Genomic DNA, 20040 nt, shown 5'->3' on the forward strand with positions numbered 1-20040 from the left:
AAAGCATCCCTGCAGCAAATGAGACATTTCCCACCCCACCGCCCCTACTCTGAGACCCCCGGCTGTCACACAAGGGTCTCATTCATATCCAACATGCCCAAGATGGAAGGGGAAAGAGGGGAGGGCTAGCAAAAAGTGTGGAAGAAGCAAGTGGGGCCAGTTTGGCATAAGAATTATTTTGAGCTGAGGCACTCACGTTCCTGAGATCCCGTCTCTGCCTAAAACAGCTCCTTCCCAACAACATCCAATTGTCATAGATTCCTTTCCGGGATGAACTCTGATTTTCTTTTCTTGGAGAGCAGAAGCACGAGCACTTGCAGACACGCACAGCCCCCTCTCCCGTCCATTCTCCGAAGGCCCCTTTTCGCCCTTGACATCCCGAGCCCCGCCCCCGAGATGTGTGTGTTACCTGTGCTCTCACACCTCACGCTTCCTGCTGGCACTCCGCTCTGCCTGAGGCCTCCAGCCCATGCAGTCAGCCCCTTCTCTGCCTGTGAGACGCCCACAGTCAGCTGCAAACAACTTCACCTGGATGCAGGTCGTTCGTGTATATGACAGTTGTGGGGTACAAATACCCCAGCTCCCTTGCCCCAAGCGGGACAACAGGGGTGTGACCCTCCTCCTGCCCAGATTTCCTCCGGGGACCTTGTCTGATGTTCCCTCTTTGCCTTGTTCCCCCTCCATCCTCTCCCCACCACGTGACACTGGAGCCCATTCTGAGCACTGTGGACTGTTGAGGAGCATCCCTGTCCCCCCACTTGATGCCAGGAGCACCCCCTGTGTGACAACCACCATTACCCTCAGGCACTGCTCAGGGTCACCTGGGGGCAGATCATCCCTTACACCCCCCTTGAGGATCTCTGCCCTCCTGCGTTTTCCTTCCCAGGATCCTCGTCTCACATCTCTTCTGGGAAAATGCAACTTCCCTGCCTCCAAGTCCCTCACTTCCTTCACCCTCCCAGAGGGCTCTGAATTTCCAAATTCTTGCCATTCCCCTGAGGAAATGCAGCCCTCCCAGGTTCTACTGGCCACCTGGCCAGTGAAGGGGACCCAGGTGACAGGACCCACCGGCAGAGGAGGTGAAACCAACAAGACCAGAGAAGCCAATCAGAGGCAGCCCTCCCAGGGACAGGGCCTGCACCCTGAGTGCAGTGGGGAGACTGTGGGCATGGACCCTGAGCGGGGAGCCCACCTCTTCAGGAAAACCACGAACACCACCCCCTGCATGCACATCATAAACGAGAAATTCTGCGTTAGCTAGACGAGCCTGCTTCACCTGCAGACGCCTTGATCCTCGCACATGGCAAGTGACGCTGTAGTGTGCCTGTTTCCCTACCTGAAAACTGCCTCCTCCTCCCTGCTTGGAGTTCTCAGAATAATCCCCGCCCAGGTCCCAAAGGCAGGGGATTAGGGCTCTCCATTCCCACTGAGTCCCTTTGTCCCCTGCCTCCACCCCTCATTTTGGGTGGGGTCCCAGAGACACCTCCATCAGGTGCCACCCACAGCTGCAGAGAGCATTGCCATAGGTGGCCATCATGGGCTTGGGAGCCCAGGAACCTCACCTATGAGGGGTGAAGGTGCAGATGACAGGGGAGCCCTCTCCCAGTGCTGACACATCTCCCCCATTTCGAGATGAGCTTATTGACCTGGGCAGACACGTCCAGTGTCAGACAGTGGGGCTGAGCCAGGGCTAGAAGGTCAGAAGGCACCATCCCTCCAGGGGCTTCACTCACTCACCACGCATGTTTATTGAGCACCAACTGTGTGCCCAGGGCTCAGGATGAACAGATTGAGGGTGTGACAGCTGGGAATCCACAAGGACTAGTCAAAATGCACAACCATGCAGAGTCCCAGGCATATATATATATAGTTTTCAATTTAAGTGAATTAAAATGAAACCAAGCAGGCATTCCTCACGCCTACTGGCCACATTTCACATGCACAGCAGCCACATGTGGCTGATGGCTGCCATACTGGACCGTGCAGATGGAGAACATGGCCATCATTCCAGAAAGTTCTATTGGAAGGCACCAGACTTTATGTCCAAGTGAGGACTGAAGGCAGAACCACACAGCTGGGAACAAGGGAAATGGGACTTTGGATTCAGATGCGTTGTAGCCACTCTACTTAGGGGGCCTCCCCGGTGGCACAGCAGGTTGAGCGCAGCGCTGTGAAGCTGTCCGCAGCCCCTGCAGTGCAGGTATTATCCCGGCCGGCCAGAGAGATACCCACATGGCGCGGCAGACCTCTCCTGTCTCCTGGCTGCTCCCCTCAGCAGTGTTTTCTGTCCATCTGCCTGTTCTGTGCCCCACTCTGTCCCTAGTGAATCCTCTGACCCTCCCACACTTCTGGCCTGTACCCCAGCTCTTGTATGCACAAATAAATCTTTAAAAAAAAAAAAGATTCTGCTTAGGACATTGTAGAGGGGTTTTGCTGTTACCACTAAAACTGGGCAAAATGTTATTTCTTGCAACTGCTTGTGAATCTAAAGTTGTAGCAAAATTCCAAGCATAAAATGTTGGTGCCCCTCTCCTTGTTCCTAGCTCCGATTTGGAGAGGTTGTGTGCCCATTTTCTGCCATTGTGTGCCTGCCACTCAGGGCAGGGGTGGGCCCTGCCTAGCCGGGGAGGTGAGCACTGTGAGGGCGAGGAAGGAGCAGAGGCTGGACAGGGTGGAGTCCCTGGACTAGTGCCCTCAGGCTGGGAGTGACAACCTTTCTGTGACTCTGCATGGGGCCGTGTGTGGGGTGGTGGGGGGTGGTGCCACTTTTAACCAGCAGATAAGATGCTGGCAATGAACCATGTATCCCTTGCGACTTGTCTGTCTGTGAATCTGACTTCTGGGGATTTGTTGCCCTCAGCTGGGCACTGTCCCTAAGGACTTTGGGCATAAGGCCCTAGACTCTGGAGGCCCTCCTGGCCCCTGAGCCAGGGTACGGTGCTGAGCAGTGCCAGCGCCCCTCCTTGTCCGTAGCAGAGCCTTCTGCTGCTCACAGCTCACAAAAGGGAATCGGGCAGGGAGAAACAGAGCCGGGACCCTGTGTTCCTCACGGGAAACTGAGTCTCCTTCAGGGAAGATGATGGTGCGTTGGAAACCCCACAGCATCTCCACAAACCCCCAAACCCAAGTCCATGTAGAGGAGTGAAATGAGCAGGAACAGAGGAACCAAGGGCATGTGTGGACTTGAACCTGCAGCCTCCAGGCTCCAGCAGCCCCTCCAAACCCAGAGGTTAAGACTAGGGCTGCTGGGCCGCTTTTCTCACCTGCTGTTTGCACCCAGAGTCTGGCCCTCTCGCTCCCTCCCCATCTGAGGTAGGTGCTTTCTCAAGTCTGCTTTGATTCCATCATACTTCACTTTAAACCAGTTTTCCTTCTGGGTGAGTCTAAGACCAGCAGTGGCCTCAGGGGTTCTTCTGGAGGACAATAAAAGAGGATAATGAGATGGGATGGCACCTGGGGGGCTTGGCATGGTGATTAGTCACGTGGCAGGAGTGAAAACTTGCACAAGTCCCCAACCCTGGTGGGGAGATACCTACGCTGGCTGCCTTCCCATCCTTTAAGGTGATAAATCACACTGGATGCATTTATTGAGCATTTACTGTATACCAGACCCTACATGGAGTCTATGACACTTTTCATTTTTATTGAGATGAAACTCATTCTTTCAAAGCAAAGAGTTCAGTGTCATTTAGCACATCCCCAGGATTGGGCCACCACTTCATGTAATTCTAGAATATTCCATCATCCCCCAAAGAAACCCTATACCCATTAGCATTCTCTTTCCTTTTCTAAATTGAGATAAAATCGACCATTAAAATGTACAATTAATTTAATACCGTTTAGTACATTCACAGTGCTATGCAACTACCACCTCTATCTAATGGAGACTATTCCATCACCCCTAGAGAAACCCATCCTCACCAGCACTCACTCTCCATGCCCCTGCCCAGCCCCTGGCACTACAAACCCACACTCTGTGGATGTGCCTGTCCTGGCCACTTCATGTCAATGGAAACACACAAATGTTGGCCTTCTATTTTTTTTTTTTTAAGATTTACTTATTCATGCATATAAGAACCCGGGTACAGGCCAGATGTGTGTGAGGGGTGAGAGGATTCACAGAGACAGAGTGGGGAACAGAACAGGCAAACTGACTGAAATACACTGCTGAGGGGAGCAGCAGGCCAGAAAGGAGAGGTCTGCTACGCCATGTGGGTAGCTCCCCAGCCAGTGGGGATTAAGCCCGCGCTGCAGAGGCTGTGGACAGCTTCACAGTGCTGCACTCAACCCGCTGCGCCACGGGGGGAGGCCCCTGTCTTTTTTTTTTTAATAAAATTTAATTTTAAAGGAACGGTTTTAGGCTTACAGAGAAACAAAGTAGAACACGGCTCTATCCCTTTCCTCAGGGGTTGAGGGGCAGCTCCCCAACCACAGGTGTAATCTCAGGGTAACTGGCACTACGCAGACACCCTACACCAGCTGGGAAGTGAGGCTAGGTGCCCACTGGCCTGGTGACCCTGGGCCAGAGTCTCTCACCAAGATGGAGGTGGACCTGGGTGACCGATGGCCATGGTCACTGCCTGGCAAATGCTTCGGCTCCTGCAGCTCCAGGATTTTCCTGCTGCTGCTCCAGGAAAGCCACGTGGATGGGGTGGGTCAGTAGCGGAAACCACAAACAGAAAATCCACAGCAGGTTCCCAGAACAGGCTGTGCCCTGCCTGGACTTGGCAGGCGGCCGGGGGCAGGGACGGTCAGTGACTGGCCTGGCAGGCTGGGTGGGGCTTCGTGCCATCGCATACTTGGTTGTGGCGCCCACACCTCTTCCCCACATATGCCTAGCCAGGCAGGGGGCTGCGATGACTTGGCCCAGGGCTAGGTGGGTTTGCAGAGGAGGCATCCAGGAGGTGGCAAAACAAATTTTGGGGCGGGAGTCAGGCTTAAGGGTGCCCAGCTTTCCTCCCGAAGGAAAGGATGGGAGGTGGCTGTGCCACTGCTAAGTCTGGGTTCCCAGGCAGGAGGATGAACCAGTGCCCCCAGCTGTCCTAGGGCAACCTTGCCAGACAGGCCTTCACTACGCCCCAAGAGCCCCTCATACCCTCCCTGACCCCCAGACTGTGACGATATGCTGGCAGGCATCTCCTGTGCTCTGTCTTTCCTTCCCTAAGGCCTCCAGGCCTCAACCGGCACAGTTGGGGGACTGTGAGGGTGGTAACAACTCACCAGGTCCTTTTAGCCCCGGGTGTTCCCTATGTGGCAAGAACAGGCCTTCCAAAATTGACATGTAATTGGGTCTGCCCCAGCTCAGATCTCTTCTGAGTTGTCCACCCAGGAAAAATGAGTACATCCACACAGAACCCACATGTGCCTGGTTAGAGCAGCACGACTCACAACAGCCCCAACGTGGGAACAGCCCAAGTGTCCATCAGCAACAAACAGGTGCACGCAACATGTGCCCCCACATGGGGGAATCACTCAGCCATGAAAAGGGGGGCAGCTCTGAGTCTCGCAACCACACGATGCTCAGGGAGAGAAGCCAAACACACGAGGCCACACGGTGCAGGCCCACTGACGAGAAACATCCAGCACAGGCACAGCCAGAGAGTGGGTTCATGGTGCCAGGGGCTGGGAGAGGGCTTGGGGTAACTGATAGGGATGGGGTTTCTTTTCAGAGTGATGGAATGTTCTAGAATTAGAGGTGATAGTTGCACAACCTTGTGAATGCACTAAAAACCACTGAACTGGGCATTTAAAGTTGGCTGAAGGGCCTCCCCGGTGGCGCAGCGGTTGAGCGCTGGGCTGCGAAGCTGCCTGCAGCCTCTGCAGCGCCGGTTCGACCCTGGCCACCAGCGAGGGTCCCGCATGGAGCGCAGACCTCTCCTGCCGTGCCCGCTGCTCCCCTCAGCAGTGTACTTCGGTTGTTCTGCTCCCTGCTCTGGCTCTGGTGAGTTCTTTCACCCTCCCGCGCTTCTGACTGTACCCAGTGCTCGTATAAATAAATAAATCTTTAAAAAATAAAAAATAAAAAATAAAGTTGGCTGAAGAGTAAATTTATGCAAACTATCTTAAGGAAGTCATCTAAGAAAATAAGCAGCTCCCACTTGTACCCCACTGCCCTTGATGTACAAGTGGGCACGAGTGCCCCCACACCAACTCCTCAGCCCCCAGGCCCTTCCCCCAGCCCTGGCCCCATCTGAGGGCCATGTGGAGCCCCACACACTGCCCTGCTTTACTGGTCAGTCACCTCTCCTGACTCCTCAGATTTCCACTTGACAGATAAGGAAACAGACACAAAATAGTGTGGCAGGAGCCCGGATTCTGGCCAGACAGCCTTCAATGCTGCTCCCCTCCTGCCCCCACCCCTCAGCCCCTACCTTCAGGAAGTTCCCCCTGATCTAGTCCCTGCCCCCAGATTTGAAGTTAGCCCCAAGTTAGCTCTGCCAAGGGAGCCAGCATAGAGTCTGTATACAGCAAGCACTTACGGCTGAGGGGTGGAACCAAGAGGGGGCCAGCTGCATGCAGCGGAGGCTTGAATACTGGGTTTGGTTCGCTGCACTGTTCCAAGGCAGCCATCACACGGCGTCCTCCCCTGAGCCCTTCTCCAAGAAGGGCTTCTCCCTTGCTCCCCTTCCATCAAAAAGAGACACGACCCCCCAAGCCCTCCTCTTGAACCTGTGACCACCACAGGGATGTGGCAGGTGACAAGGCAGTCCAGTCCAGCCCTAGCCTGTGGGTGACCAGTGTCTGGCCACAGATCCAGACAAGCTGGGGCAGGAGGCGCCTTGCTTCATAGTGCTCCATCCAAATTCCTAGCTTGGCCTCGCTGGAAAGGATGGGATAGTTTTGCGCCACCCGTTTGGGGCAGCTTATTACCAAGTGGCACCAGGAAAGCCGGAGGCTGGCACAGAGTGGTTTTATGACTTTTATTAAATCCTTACAAAACAGAATACAAAATTCCGGCATTGACAGTTGGTGTAAAGGAAAACTTGAGCTGTATCAGTTTACCTGGTACAGTGGAGTTAAAGTGCTTGGATGTTTTTCCCCCACTTGTATAAGTTTTGTCTCTTTTTTTTCTTCACCATGGTAACATTGAAACACTGCCATGATGTGCCCCCGTTCCCAGCGCCCCAGGGTCCTCACTCATTCACAGTTACGCTCTGACCAGCCTCCGGCTGCACTGTCTGCCAAAGCAACAGACCAAGAGGGAGCGGCTGTCCCACCTTGGGAAAAAAATAAAGCTGCTCACAGCTCAGCTTTCTAGATTAAAATGGCCTTGGTGCCTGCTGCGGGTGGGGTCTGTTTGTTTCCTTTTTACATAAAGGCAAAGAAACCCCAGCTGCAAAATGTGGAATCACGGATGGGCGAGAAATGATGGGGGGCAGGTGCCCTCCCACACTCAGGATCTCTTTGGAAAGGAGGGTCCACAGATCCAGGGGGCCTGGCCATCCCCACCAACCACCCCAGACCACACTGGAGGAGACTTGGGGGGCCAGAGATAGAGATAGCGTCCAAGCCTTGGACCCATGAGGCCCCCCGACATTCAAGTATTCTTCAAGAACAGGGAAGCAAAGTCAACCGATGTTTTTCAAAAACCAACAAGACAGGATGGACTAGAAGCCAGAGAGGTGCTGGGGGCCCTGCTGAGTTGGAAGCTCGTGTGCACGTAGAAAAAGGGAGGAAGGAAGCCTGTATTGCATAGTGTTTCATGCCCAAGGGCCACTGAGGTCTCCCGGAGCCTGGTGGTCACAAGACATCTGACCTGGCGCTGGGCAGGCGCGGGGACATGATTCCTGGGAGGCTGCAGTAGCTCGGCCCATTTCCTGAAGTTGGGCAAAGAAAGGCTGCCCTTGGGGTGGGGGATACAAGAGACCCCCAGGGTCAGGCCATCTCCAAAAGGGGGGGGGGCTGACAGAGCTCCCATTACAGATCTAAGAGGGAATGAAGGGGAGGCAGGACGTGGCCAAGGTCAGACTGAGCCCTGAGAAGGGGCACTTGGGTGCCCAGGTGGGGGGGGTCTGTGGGACCCCCAAGTTGGCTGACGGGTGCCGGTCCAGCTCCTCCCACATCCTCTGGTGCCACCCTCCTGGATGGACAGAGTCCCTGGCGGGGAGGGTAGAGGCAGGGGTGTGCCCCCCAGCAACAGCTGCAGTTTAAGGTCAAGGTTCAAGGAAGCCCCGATTGTCAGTCTCATTAGGACAGAGACAGCAGGGGTGGGGGGTGGGGTACCTGGTGGGCATCTGTCTATCCCGCCTGCTGGTGCCCATGCCTCTCCCTCTCTTGTGACAAGAGGGACCCAAGGGGTCCCAGCCCTCCACCAAGCCACCAGGGCATCTTTGGGGTGAGGGATGAAAGGAAGCATGGACAGCCATCCCTGAAAACACGGGAGCACTGGGAAGGACACCCCAGCTCTGGAAGACAGCAAAGCCCTCCCCTCCTGAGTCCCAGCTGGGGTGGGGTGGGGGGGCTTTCACAGTAACAGATGAGCATCTGGGGCTGGGGCAGCAGGGAGGGGGCAAACCCAGCCACACACACCCTCCGCTCTCCTCCAGGCCGCCTGCTTTGTTTCTAACAGAGTAAAAAAAGGGGGGAAAAAGGGGCGGGGGGACAGAAAAACAGGGAAAAAACCCAACAGCAAAAACCTTATATAAAACCAACCCCAGCTGAGCTTCATACCTAGAAACCCAGCAGGGGAGGGGTGTTCAGGGAGGGCAGCCGCTCTTCACCGGCTGGCAATAGCTTAAAAAAATCTTTAGATTTGACGGTGGGGAAGGGGGACCTATGTACAGAGAGGGAGGGGGTCACACGTGGTCCCCCACCAGGACCATGGGGGCAGCCGACAGGCTGGCACGCTGCTGCTGCTGCCGGCGCTGGGCTAACTTGGACTGGGAGGGCGGGGACAGCTGCAGGCAGCGTGAGGTAGCTCGGATGACCACGGGCTGGCCCTGCCCGGCCTCCTCGGCCGCATCCTCCTCTCGCTGGGCCAGCTGCCGGTTCATGGCGATGGCCTCGGCCGCAAAAGATGTGAGGTCTTTGGCACAGCTGTTCCTGGCAACAGGCAGGGGCGATCACCAGGAGGGGAGGGCAGCTGCCGGGTACATCCCCCACTTCCCTAGGGACACCCCAGCCCCTGGGAACAAATCATCGCCCGGCACGAGGCACCTAAGTGCTGGGACGGATGTCTCCTCCACTTAAGAGAGACCTGATTGTCTTTTTAAAACCTCAACCCCCATCCCGGACTCCGGGGTCCCCACACATTTCTCACCTCTGCAGGACCATGGGTGTGGGCAGGGTGTTCTCAGGGGCACACTGCAAGGAGACGAGAGATGTGGGCTAGAGAGCAGATCCTGGGGGCTGCCGACCCGAATTAACCTCCTGATCCCAGCAGGCTCTGGGACACCAAAGTTAAGGGGGCACAGGTGCTGCCATGACGCAGGCTGAGGGTGGGAGCGCTGCAGAGCCCAGCTGTGCTCCTCTCCAATCCCATCCCCAGGCCCCTGACTCTTCCGGGCAGGGTGGAAAGCGCGGGAACCTTTTCTCCAGGCCCCCTGTGCCACTTTCTATTTTTTGTGAATCCCCTTCCGGGAGCAGCTCAGCTCAGACGCCATTGGCAGACAAATGCCAGTCTCTTGGAGTTGGGCCTGGACGGGCTGGCGGGCTGCAAATCTACCCTGCTGGGGGACACTGCCCTGCCTGAAGCTCCTTCCCGGCTGCCACCTGGCTGACCTCAGTGCACTGCTGCATCTAAGATGGCCAATCTCCTGCGAGTCTGTGGCCAATCCCCCACAGTCCCCACCCCTGCCTGGCCAGCAGGCTCATGGTAGGCAGTGGGGACTTAATGCCTTGGCCCTTCAGGGTCTAGGCGTGTCCAGGACTGACCTCCAGACCCACAATGCGTCTTGGGCACCCCAAGGGTTCTCATACGTTTGCTCAGAATAACCTTCCAAGCCCACTGGAGACTGGATGGAGGTTGGCCTTCATGGCCTCCTGGTCCCAAGGGGCTGGCACTCACCCCCTGCACCCAGGGGTGCTGCAGGACCTGTGCAGCACTCAGCCTCTGCTTGGCATCACGGACGAGGAGCTTTGAGATGAGATCTTTGGCAGCAAAGGAGATGTGGGCCCAGTCCTTCTCGGGAAACTCATACTTGCCCTCCTGGATGCTCTCAAACAGCATGTTCTGTGGGCATGGGGGAAGGTGGTCACCAACTGCAAGGGTCTAGGTCAGGTTCCTGATACCTAATGGGCAAACCTAGGCCTAGATATGGGAGTGTTGAGACAAACTCCATCAGTGGCCCCAGACTGAACTCCAAGGCTCTGATTTATGACCAGGGGTTCAAACACAAGAGTTTTGGGCTGGCCTCCGACACGGCAGTCTAGAGAGAAACGTGCATCTCAGGCCCAGAATACCTAGGCGCTCAGTAGGCTCTGCCCGAACCAATTTACAAAGGGACAGCTGCCTTGGGCAGAAGTCTGGAACCTGGTCACCCCAAACCATGGATTTTGCCCCACTTCAGTTTCCTGACCTCTGAATGCTTGTCTTCTGTGGACCAGGAAACTCAAAGAACCTCTAGGAACCCATATAGGTCAGACTGGCATTGCCCTTAATATGGTCAGAGATCAGGGGCCAGGCCCTAGAGGTGGCACAGCTCTGTCTTGGGGTGCACCTGGCAGGTATGAAAGTATACAGGGAGATATGTGGGCCAGAAGCCGAGGGACAGGAAGGGTGTGTTATGTGCATGCACGCAGGGGGCCGCCTCAGGGGGTGTGTGGAGTGGGTGCACGTGGGGCCTCTCGGAGGGGGGGGGAGTCATGGCCCGAAGGAGGGGTGCACATGGGGAAAGGTGCCCTGGGCGAGCCTGGGGGTGGGGGCACACAGAGCAGGGCAGGGAACATGGGGCAGAGCACGCCCCGGAAGGGGCGTGGTGGGGGGGCGAGGAGAGGGGAAATGGGTGGGGCCGGCACCTGGCAGGCCGGGCAGGCCTCGCCGCGGTCCCAGCCGCAGTCGCTGCCGCAGTGGCCCACGAAGGGGGGATAACCGCTGAGCAGGATGTAGAGGATGACGCCCAGGCTCCAGAGGTCGCAGCGCTTGTCATAGATGCTGGCCTCCTCGCTGAAGGCCTCCACCACCTCGGGGGCCATGTACTCGGCGGAGCCGCACTGCGGGCGGGGCGGGGCGGGCGGCGTCAGGCCCGGCGCGGAGGCTGCACGTGACGCGCCCGCGCCCTCACTCGCGGTCAGAGCCCGCAGCGCCTGACGTCCCGGCCCCGCCAATCACAGGCTGCCGAAGGAGCCAGCCCCGCCCCCGCCTGACCGCGGCCCCGCCCCGCCCCCGGCCCAATCAGCGGCAGGTGCCGTGAGCCCGCCCGGCCAATCAGCGACTGTTGCTAGGCGGAAGCCCAGCCTCCGGCCCGGCCCCTTGCCCCTCCCCCGCACCTTGAGGATAGGCGGCTGGAACGGAGCCAGGAGTCCGTCCCCTCAGTTCCCTCCCAGCTCCCCCCTGCACGCCGCCGCCGCCGGGGTGCCTCTGGCCCGCGGAGCCCTCACCGGGGTGAGCAGCTCCGGGGTTGAGATGGGGGAGCAGTCTCCGTTGAGCTTGATGCCGCTGCCCAGGTCAAAGTCGCAGATTTTCACAGGGGAGACCTGTAGAGTGGGGTGGGCAGTGAGGCGGGTCCTGGTCCAGCCTGTACCGGCCCCACCCGCCCTGCACCCTGGGGAGACCGCACCCCAGCAGGGCCCCTCACCTGGTTGGGATGTTCACATAGGATGTTTTCGGGCTTTAGGTCCCTGTGGGCGATGCCTGTGGAGAAATCCAGGAGTGAGGAAGCGTGGGGTTGGGTGCGCCTCCCAGGAGTCCTGGGCAGGCTGACAGGTCAGAGAGAACACCCGCGGGCAAGAAGGACCAGAGGCAGGCAGACACGCAGGCCAGCCCCACCACCCACCTTTGTTATGGAGGAAGTCCAAAGCGCTGGCCACGTCCTGCACGACCACGCTGGCCTCCAGCTCGTTAAAGTGCCGCCGCTTGTGGATGTGGCTCAGAATGGAGCCTGGTGGACGTGGTGGAGGAGAACGTTAGGGGCAACGTCCACGTCCCCAGGCCACCGTCCAGCACCTGGCGCCTAGCCCCACGCAGGCAGACAAGCCGCACTCTGGTCTCCTGGGAGCCAGAGCTTCAGTGTGGACAGGGTGCTCCGACACCACAAACCCCCTTCCAACCCTTTGCAAGGTCTTCTCCTGGGTGGCCCTGAGCCCCACTCTATTAGGATTCAGCTGGAGTTGTCTCCCAGACGCCACATACCGCCCCGCATCTTCTCAAACACCAGGTAGAAGCGGTCCTCTTCCTCAAAGAACTCGATCAATTCCAGAACATTTCTGAGGTTGGGTGGCGGGGGGTGAAGTAGAAGAGGAATAAGGCTTTTTGAGGTCGCTGAACACCCACAACCTAGGTGAGGAGGGCTCTATTCTATCCTCGCCATCCCCACCTGCCCACAGGAAGGTCAGGCCTTGGGACCACAGGCCTGCCTCCTCCTAGCCTGCCTGGAACTGCCTGCCTCCAGGCCCACCCTTAATGGGCAGCACCCAGCCTGGCACGCAGTGGGTGCTCACTAAATGCTTGTTGGGGGATGAGGCCCACTAGTTCATGGGAGGATGGCTCTAGCTGGTACCGAGGCAAGGGCAGGTCACATTACCTGTGTCCCTGGCATTGATACAGCATCTCCACCTCCCGAAACACCCTACTCCGAATGTGGCCTGGCTGCTTCTCAATGATCTGAAATGGGGTGGGGGTGGGGAACACATTATCTAGGTCAGTCAGACACTCCCCAGTGTGGGGAGCCCCCACCAGAAACTCCCTGCACCACGCCTGCGACTGCTAGACCGTAGCACTTCCAGCTGGAGAGCGGACTTCTCCTGTGGGGTCCCAGGACTTGCTAAAAGTCAGAGCTGTGACACCACACAAGCAGTGGGCGATGTATCAGGGGCACCAGGGGAAGGTGAGTGGAACAGGAAGGGTGACAAAAGGAAGTCAGGACCTTCGTCCCCTTACCCAGACAGATCTTGGAGCCATATTTGGGACCTGGGGAGACCCATGAATGCAAAACACTCCAGAGCACAAGGTTCCCTCAGACGGGGAGCCTCCCCTTCCTGACCAGGGGATTGGTGGTCACTGTGGTGGCCCCCACACCACCCTGGGGGCTGGAGGGGCCTCAGGTTGGTGCCCCTGTCCACAAGTGGGCACAGCCCAGAGCCTCAGGAAGTCAGCCTACACCTCTGCCCCCAACCCCCTTGGGCACTCAAAACTGGAGGGTTCTGGGTTCATCCTACAGATGCTTCCTCAGCCACCTTGGCTCAGAGAGATGGGGAGGGAAGGTGACTGCCAGCTCTCTTCCACACAGGAACCTCTTCCCACTTGGACCCTCAAGCCACTGGACATGGGTAGGCTGGGTCATCACCTTGCCCACTGCAGCAGCCTAGAGGGGATGTGGTGTGTCCCTCCAGCCAGTGCTGGGCCACCCCTTGTGCATTGTCCCTTAGAGGAGCAGAAAGACAACGGGTTCCAGGGCCTCCTGAGACAACATGAGCAGCCCAGCCCTTCTGCATTAAACTAAACTTCATCCTGTCCCCTGGGAATCTATCTGGAGCTCCAACTTCATAGAGGAGACTGCAGCTCATAAGGGTAGGCAACAGTGTGATGTAGGCTGAATTTCAGTTCCCTCATCTGTCACTGATGGGAAGCTAGGCTGCCCAGCAGGGTCCTTGGGAGGAGACACTCGGAGGGGGCCCAGGGTACAGAAAGTGCTAGATGCGAAGTATCCAATTTTGTACCATCACCCAATCCCACCTTCAAGCTCCCAGGAAGCAGGGACCAGAGCTACCTTTGTCACTGCCGCAGCTGATCATCTCCCTTAACTTCCCAAAGTCAGCTATCCTGCTTAAATAGGGTGGCCAGCTCTCCTGTGCCTCCTCCCCATCACCTCATAAGTAGGCAGTCTGAAGGAGGGGGAGTGGCCTGGACTTTCACCAGTGACCAAGGCTTCCAGGCAGCCTGCTTGCCTGGGAGTACCTGGCTTTTCTTCCTGGGCAGGGAGCATCGTGTGACCACGCCCAGCGTAGACGCAGGTCATTAGGGAAGCCTGGGAGGTTTCTCGGAGGTAGGGTCTATGGCTCGTGGCTCCCAGGCTGGGTCATATGGCACATGGGGAACATGCAGGAGGTTCTGTGGGCCGCCTGCTGTGGTCTCCACAAATGCAGACCCTCCTGAACATCCAGTATAAGGTCACCTTTAAGTCCCTGAAACCAAGACAGGGAAGCTCTTGCCACCCAGAGTATCATCCTCAGAGGCCTGGGGCCCGCTCAAGTCACCCAGACTGCCAGCATCAGTTCTGACCAAAGCCTGTGCTCGTGTGGCTTCTCAGTCACCTTTACAGGGAGATGCCACTTCCTGCCCGAACTCGGGCTCAGCCCAGCTGACCTGGATTCCCAGGGGTGGCCTGAGTCACCAGCCCTGGGGCCATTTTTAGACACTGGTTTTCCCCAGCTGCCATCAGGGAGCTCGAATGGCAGCTTCCCCTCCCGCCACCCGCCAGAGCCCGACCCCGAGCTGCTCACCTTGACTGCATACTCCTGGTTGGTGATGAGGTTGACACAGGTCTGCACCCGGGCATGGGCACCCTCCCCCAGCACATCTTCCTGCAGCTGGTAGACATCTGGAGAGTAAGACAGGCGATGAGAGCACCCTGGGTGAGCCCCATCTCCCTGCCAGCCTCCATTTCTCTACTGCTGCCCACTCACCTTCAAACCTGCCCGAGAAGCTGTCGGTGGCCCGGCAGCGCTTCTTCTTCTTGCTCCTCTTCCTGGCATCTGGGATGTCGATGGGCTGGCTCACAGGCATGTCTGTGAAGGAGATTTGGGGTGAGTCTCCCCCACTGCTCCCCCCCACCGGGATGTGTGCCCACCCTCCCAGTCCCTCACCAGGGCGAGCTGTGCACTCCAGGCTGAAGTCGGTGTCCCCGTGGTGGGCCTGGTCTAGAGAGAAGGCCAGCTCGAAAGGATTCTGCCCCTGTAGGGGAGAGAGGAGAGCAATCAGGCCCTGTCTCCAAAGGGCAGCCCTATGGGGCCTGCAGGAAGGGACAGCAGAGTGGGGACGGGGGCTGTCTGATGCCAGGGCTGAGTCACCATGGGACCCAGCCACACCCTGCGCCTCAGCTTCCTCACCTGTAGAATGGGGAGAGCCTCCAGCCCAGCTGACCTCCGTCTAGCATGGAGATGAAAGGCACAGGACAGACAGTGGGAGGGGGTGACTCACTGGCTTCCCCAGGTGGGGTTCCCAGCCAAGCAGCCCTGCCGGCTTTCCCATAGCCTCCTGGGCTCAGCCCTACCTGGGAAAGTCCTTGTCTTTCTGGCCTCAATTTCCCCTCCAAGACAGAGGGTTCCACCCTCCTTAATTGTCCTGGCCCCATGGCCCCCACTGCTCCTGGGCCATCCTCTTGGTCCCACTGCCACACCATGCCTAGCTCCCTGTCACTCCCTCGCCTCCCAATGCTCTGTGCAACCAATGCTCTGAAGCAACTACCCCATCTTCTCCAGGTCCAGTCCTGACCCATCTGCTTCCAGGACCCTACTGGTGACGGGATCAGACCTCCTTCCTCCCCCCAAAACCCAGGGTCACCCACAGGTAGTAGTGAAATACATGAACGCTGGCTGCCCTCTGCCCAGGCCAGTCGGCACTGTCCCATTTCAGCCCCAACACTCCCAGGAGGGAGCCCCTCAGAGGCTTTTGTGGGAGCGCCTGATCACTTTGGCCCCCAAGCCTAGGGAGAAGACATGAGATCCTGACCAGAGAACAAAGGAAGCCAGGGACTGGAGACATGTTTCCTGCGCTGTGAGCAAGAGGGAGCTAGAATGCTTTTTTGCAGAGCAGATGACCCAATGTGAGGTCCCTAAAGCTGGTAAACTGAGGCCAGACGAAGTTCCTTTAGAAGTTGGCCTCCCCACAGGGAAGCCGGTGGGCAGGGCATGGTGGGCCTGTACACACTAGTGACCAAGCCTGCTCCTCTCTAAGCCACGGGACAGCTGGAACAGGAGTCTCATCCAGCACAGAAGGAAGTCAGAGAAAGCCTTAGGGAGACCCGAAGGGGCCCAGAACAGATTCCTGCAGATGGAGGCACAGAAGCCCAGCCAGCTGCAGAGGGGCAGGTGGAGGTCAGAGGGCAATGCTGCAAAACAGGCCCTGGCCCTCGCCCTCCTGGTCTCTACTCCCCGCCCCCCTGCCCCCACTGATAGCTGCTAGGAGAGCAGGACAGCATGGAAGGGGGAGGAAGGGGCACTCCAGCCAGCTTCTGCCTCAGTGGAGTCAGGCACACGCCCTTGGTGGCAATCAACACTGACAGGCCCCATCCAGAGGGCAGGGTGACTTCCGTCTGGGAGAGATCCCACATAAGGAGGTGACTAGGAGGGAAGGTAGATGCACTGGGGTCAGGGGCCAGTGATGGCTCTGACAATTCAGAATCCTTCTGAGCTGGTTTTCTCTCTAGATGAGGCCCACAACAGGGCCACCTTCCATGTGTCCAACCACTGGGAATGAGTGAGGGAGGACCCGGGCACTCAAGCACTAAACCCTGGAGACAGACGGGGTGGTCGGAGCCACATCGGTGAAAGAACACTAGGCACGGCTACCCCGTGTTCTAGTTACCACTAGCAGACAGCTACCGGCTCTTTCTGAGCCTCCAACGTCCTGTCTTTAAATGGAGAAGACGCATCACATCAAAGACACCTGCAGATGAGTCTCCCCACCACTGCTGCCAGGAAGGGGGAGGGGTATTTCAGGAGGGGCAGCCCGGGCAGAGGGAGCAACTCCAATGCAGTGAGAAGAGACTCCTGGAGCAGCTGGCCTTGCCTGGCCACCAGAGCCAGGACTCCCGACTAGGGCCCCTCACACTCCCTTGGACTCCTAGTGTCCCACTTTGGCACAGGATTGTCCAACAGCCTGCAGTGGCCAACCTGCAGTCCTGAACAGAGTGGGCGGGCAGGCTGGGGCTGGCTGTGGGCCTCCAGTCAGCAGGCCTTGGCAGGAAGCAGCTGGAACCATCCAGAAAGTTCGAGTTTGCTTTGGCAGCCAGGCTAACCCCTCACACTGACCCTGTCTCAGCTCCCACCCAGCCCCAGGAGGGGAAAGACCATCACTGGTGACATCTCAGGCCCACCCCCTCCCACCCAGCCCCCCATACTTCATGCCAAGGCTGCGGCTGCCCTGAGTGGGGCAGGGGGAGGGGGGGTGAGGATGACAGGCCTGTGGGTAGGGGTGGGGCAGCTGACTCGGGAAGCTGGCTGGACTGGCCTGGGAATTCTAACCCAAACAGTCTCAGCTAGCTCCTCCCATCCTGGTGAACAGCCTGCCAGTAGACACACACACACACACACACACACACACACACACACGCACGCACGCACACACACACACCCAAGTCCTGACTTCTCTACAGGGCAACAGGTCCTTGCCCAAGGAGGCCCAGGGAAACCATTACATAATCAGGTTGGTGGGGTGGGGCGGCCACTGACATCACTGTGTCCCCTGGGCCAGGCCCCTTGGGGCCCCTGCCCATACCCCCCCATCCCCACCAGACTTGCTCATGAGACCAGAACTCAGTACCACAGACATTGTGGGCCACTGCAGAAACTTCCAACTGCAACAGGAAATAGCACTAGGGCCTGGGGTATCTGGGAGGTGCAGGGTTGCAGGGCATGCAATCCACTCCCCCAGCCTGCAAACCGCCTAGGAGGGCATGCAGGGCCTTCCAGATCTGCCTGAAATTTCTGTAGGAAGGACCCCACCGGCCCCATAGCACTGGGAACAGGACTGCTCCCCAAAGGTGCACACCTGCCTGAGGCTTGCAGGGGCCACGCCGCCAGCCCCCGACCCCCCATGGACAGAGGGGCTCCCAACCCCGTCTGGGATTCCCAGAGGAAGGACCCCACAGGCCCCACGGCGCTGGTTAGGACGGTGCCCAAAGCTCACCCTCACAGGCACCCATCCAGCTTGGGCGGGTGGGGGGACGGAGGGGAACAGGCACGAACCCTGAGGGAATCCTGGGGTCGGCTCTGCCACCTCCTCGGCCCCCAACCCGGTGGTCTAGCCCAGGCTCCCCCAAAACCGACCCCGGCCCTCACCTTGAACGAACGGTGAAAGCCCTGAAGTTCGGTTGTTTTCTTCTGCACCATCTTCTGTCCGGGCCCCGCCAGCGGGGGAGGGGACGCGGGGCCGAGGGGGGCGGCCCGGGGGCGGGGGGCGGCCGGGGAGGGGACCCTGCGGGCGGGAGCAGACAAAGGAGGGCGTGAGTGATCGTGGCCCGGCCGCCGGGAGGCCGGGCCGGGGAGGCGATGGCTCCGCTGGACCGGATCCGCGCGCCCGGGTCAGGACCGGGCCGAGGACGCCAAGCCGCACTCACCGGGGTCGGCTCCGGCTCCGGCAGGGGCCACGGGGCCGCAGTGCCGCCGCCGCCGGCCGACACGCGAAGCCCGGATCCCGCAGCGCGTACCGCGCTGGGAACAGCAGCGCCGCCGCCGCCGCGGACGCCTCGGCCTGGGCACCGCCGCCGAAAGGAGCGGGGCGCGCGGAGCAGCCACCGCCTTTATGGGCCCGGCCCCAGGCCCCGCCCCGACGCAGGCTCCGCCCCTGTCCCCGCCCAGACGCGCACGGCGGGGGCGGAGCTAGAAGGACGCTCCGGGCGCCGAATGCGGCTGCGCATTGGGGTCGCGGGTACAACTGCGCGCCTGCGCAGACCGAGGCGCCAGGTTCTGGCCCCGGGCCGTGGGCGGGATCTCCGCTGGTGGGTGGGGCTCCATCTGCTCGGGCGCTCCGGGCCCTGGGAGGTCTGCGGGATTCGGATCCGGAGCCAGGCCCTACCTTCTGGCAAGTCCCCCAGTCTATAGGCTAGGGCCAAGGTTACATTGCCTCCTTAAGGCGATGCTCTTGCTTTATTTTTAGAACCTGCTGTGGTTCCTTCTTGCAACTGCCACCCTTGCGCAGCTGTCCAACTCACATCCCAAGATGGGAGGAACTGGCCGCCTCAACCAAGGAGCTCCCCAGGGGTTACCCCCTTCATTAGCAAGGAAAGGTGACCAGTTTAGGGGTTGGGACTGTGAAGGACTACCCTCCCCCATTCTCCAAAGGCGTTGCAAGTCCTAACCCCAGCCAAACTGTTATAGAGCAACCCCGATATTAAACGGGTTCCTGGCTGTGGGTCCTCACCCGTGCGCTTTAAAGGGACTTATGAATACTCTACTACAGACACACACAAAAGGGTTAATAAAAGGTTTATTTACAAAAGAAAAAGAAATAAGAAAAATGTACAACTCAGGGAGAAAATAGGAAAATAAAGTCTTTTTTTTTTTAAAGATTTATTTTTATTTTTTATTTTATTTATACAAGCACTGGGTACAGTCAGAAGCGTGGGAGGGCGAGAGAATTCACCAGAGCCAGAGCGGGGAGCAGAGCAGGCAGAAGGACCGAAGTACACTGCTGAGGGGAGCAGCGGGCGGCAGGAGAGGTCTGCGCGCCATGTGGGACCCTCCTTCGGTGGCTGGGGAGCAGCCGGGGATAGAACCGGCGCTGCAGAGGCTGCGGGCAGCTTCGCAACCCAGTGCTCAATCGCTGCGCCACCGGGGAGGCCCGGAAAATAAAGTCTTTAATGCGTCCTACCCAATCCGACGACCTGGAAACCCAAAGTCACTCTCCGAGCTGGCTGGACGCTGCGAGCGGGTGGAGAGCCAAAATGGGGGATCCCCAAAGCCCACGTGTCTGCCTTTTGTATCCACCTGGCTGCTTAACCCCACCCTCAGGCCCCAGCCACCTTCCCTTTGGTGGTGATGGGATTTGGAGTTCCCGGTGTCTTTGGCTTTGACCTGGGGTGGGGGTGGAGTCCACAAAGCTATATGAAATTTGCTTTGGGACATCCTTTTCCCCCTAACAAAACCCTGACCCTGAGCTTTTGGAGCTCCCAATCAGCCCCCAGCTCTCCCCCTGCTCTGTGTGTAGCATGCAGGTACACACCT

The 20040-nt window shown here is 58.5% G+C and overlaps 1 protein-coding gene across 1 annotated transcript; it reads right to left on the reverse strand.

Annotated features, from left to right (window-relative positions):
• Positions 1-8748: 8748 nt before the first annotated feature.
• Positions 8749-18207, reverse strand: MKNK2 (MAPK interacting serine/threonine kinase 2; the record flags this gene model as incomplete). The annotated part of the gene is made up of 13 exons (XM_084250702.1): positions 8749-9042; positions 9260-9303; positions 10007-10171; positions 10957-11151; positions 11539-11634; positions 11736-11791; positions 11934-12038; positions 12290-12363; positions 12681-12760; positions 14599-14696; positions 14782-14883; positions 14962-15049; positions 18157-18207. 13 exons carry the CDS (start codon positions 18205-18207, stop codon positions 8796-8798), a joined length of 1401 nt encoding a protein of 466 aa, XP_084106828.1. The 3' UTR covers positions 8749-8795.
• Positions 18208-20040: the final 1833 nt, after the last annotated feature.

Source organism: Talpa europaea, assembly GCF_964194135.1.
Source record: "Talpa europaea genome assembly, chromosome: 12".
NCBI lineage: Eukaryota > Metazoa > Chordata > Mammalia > Eulipotyphla > Talpidae > Talpa > Talpa europaea.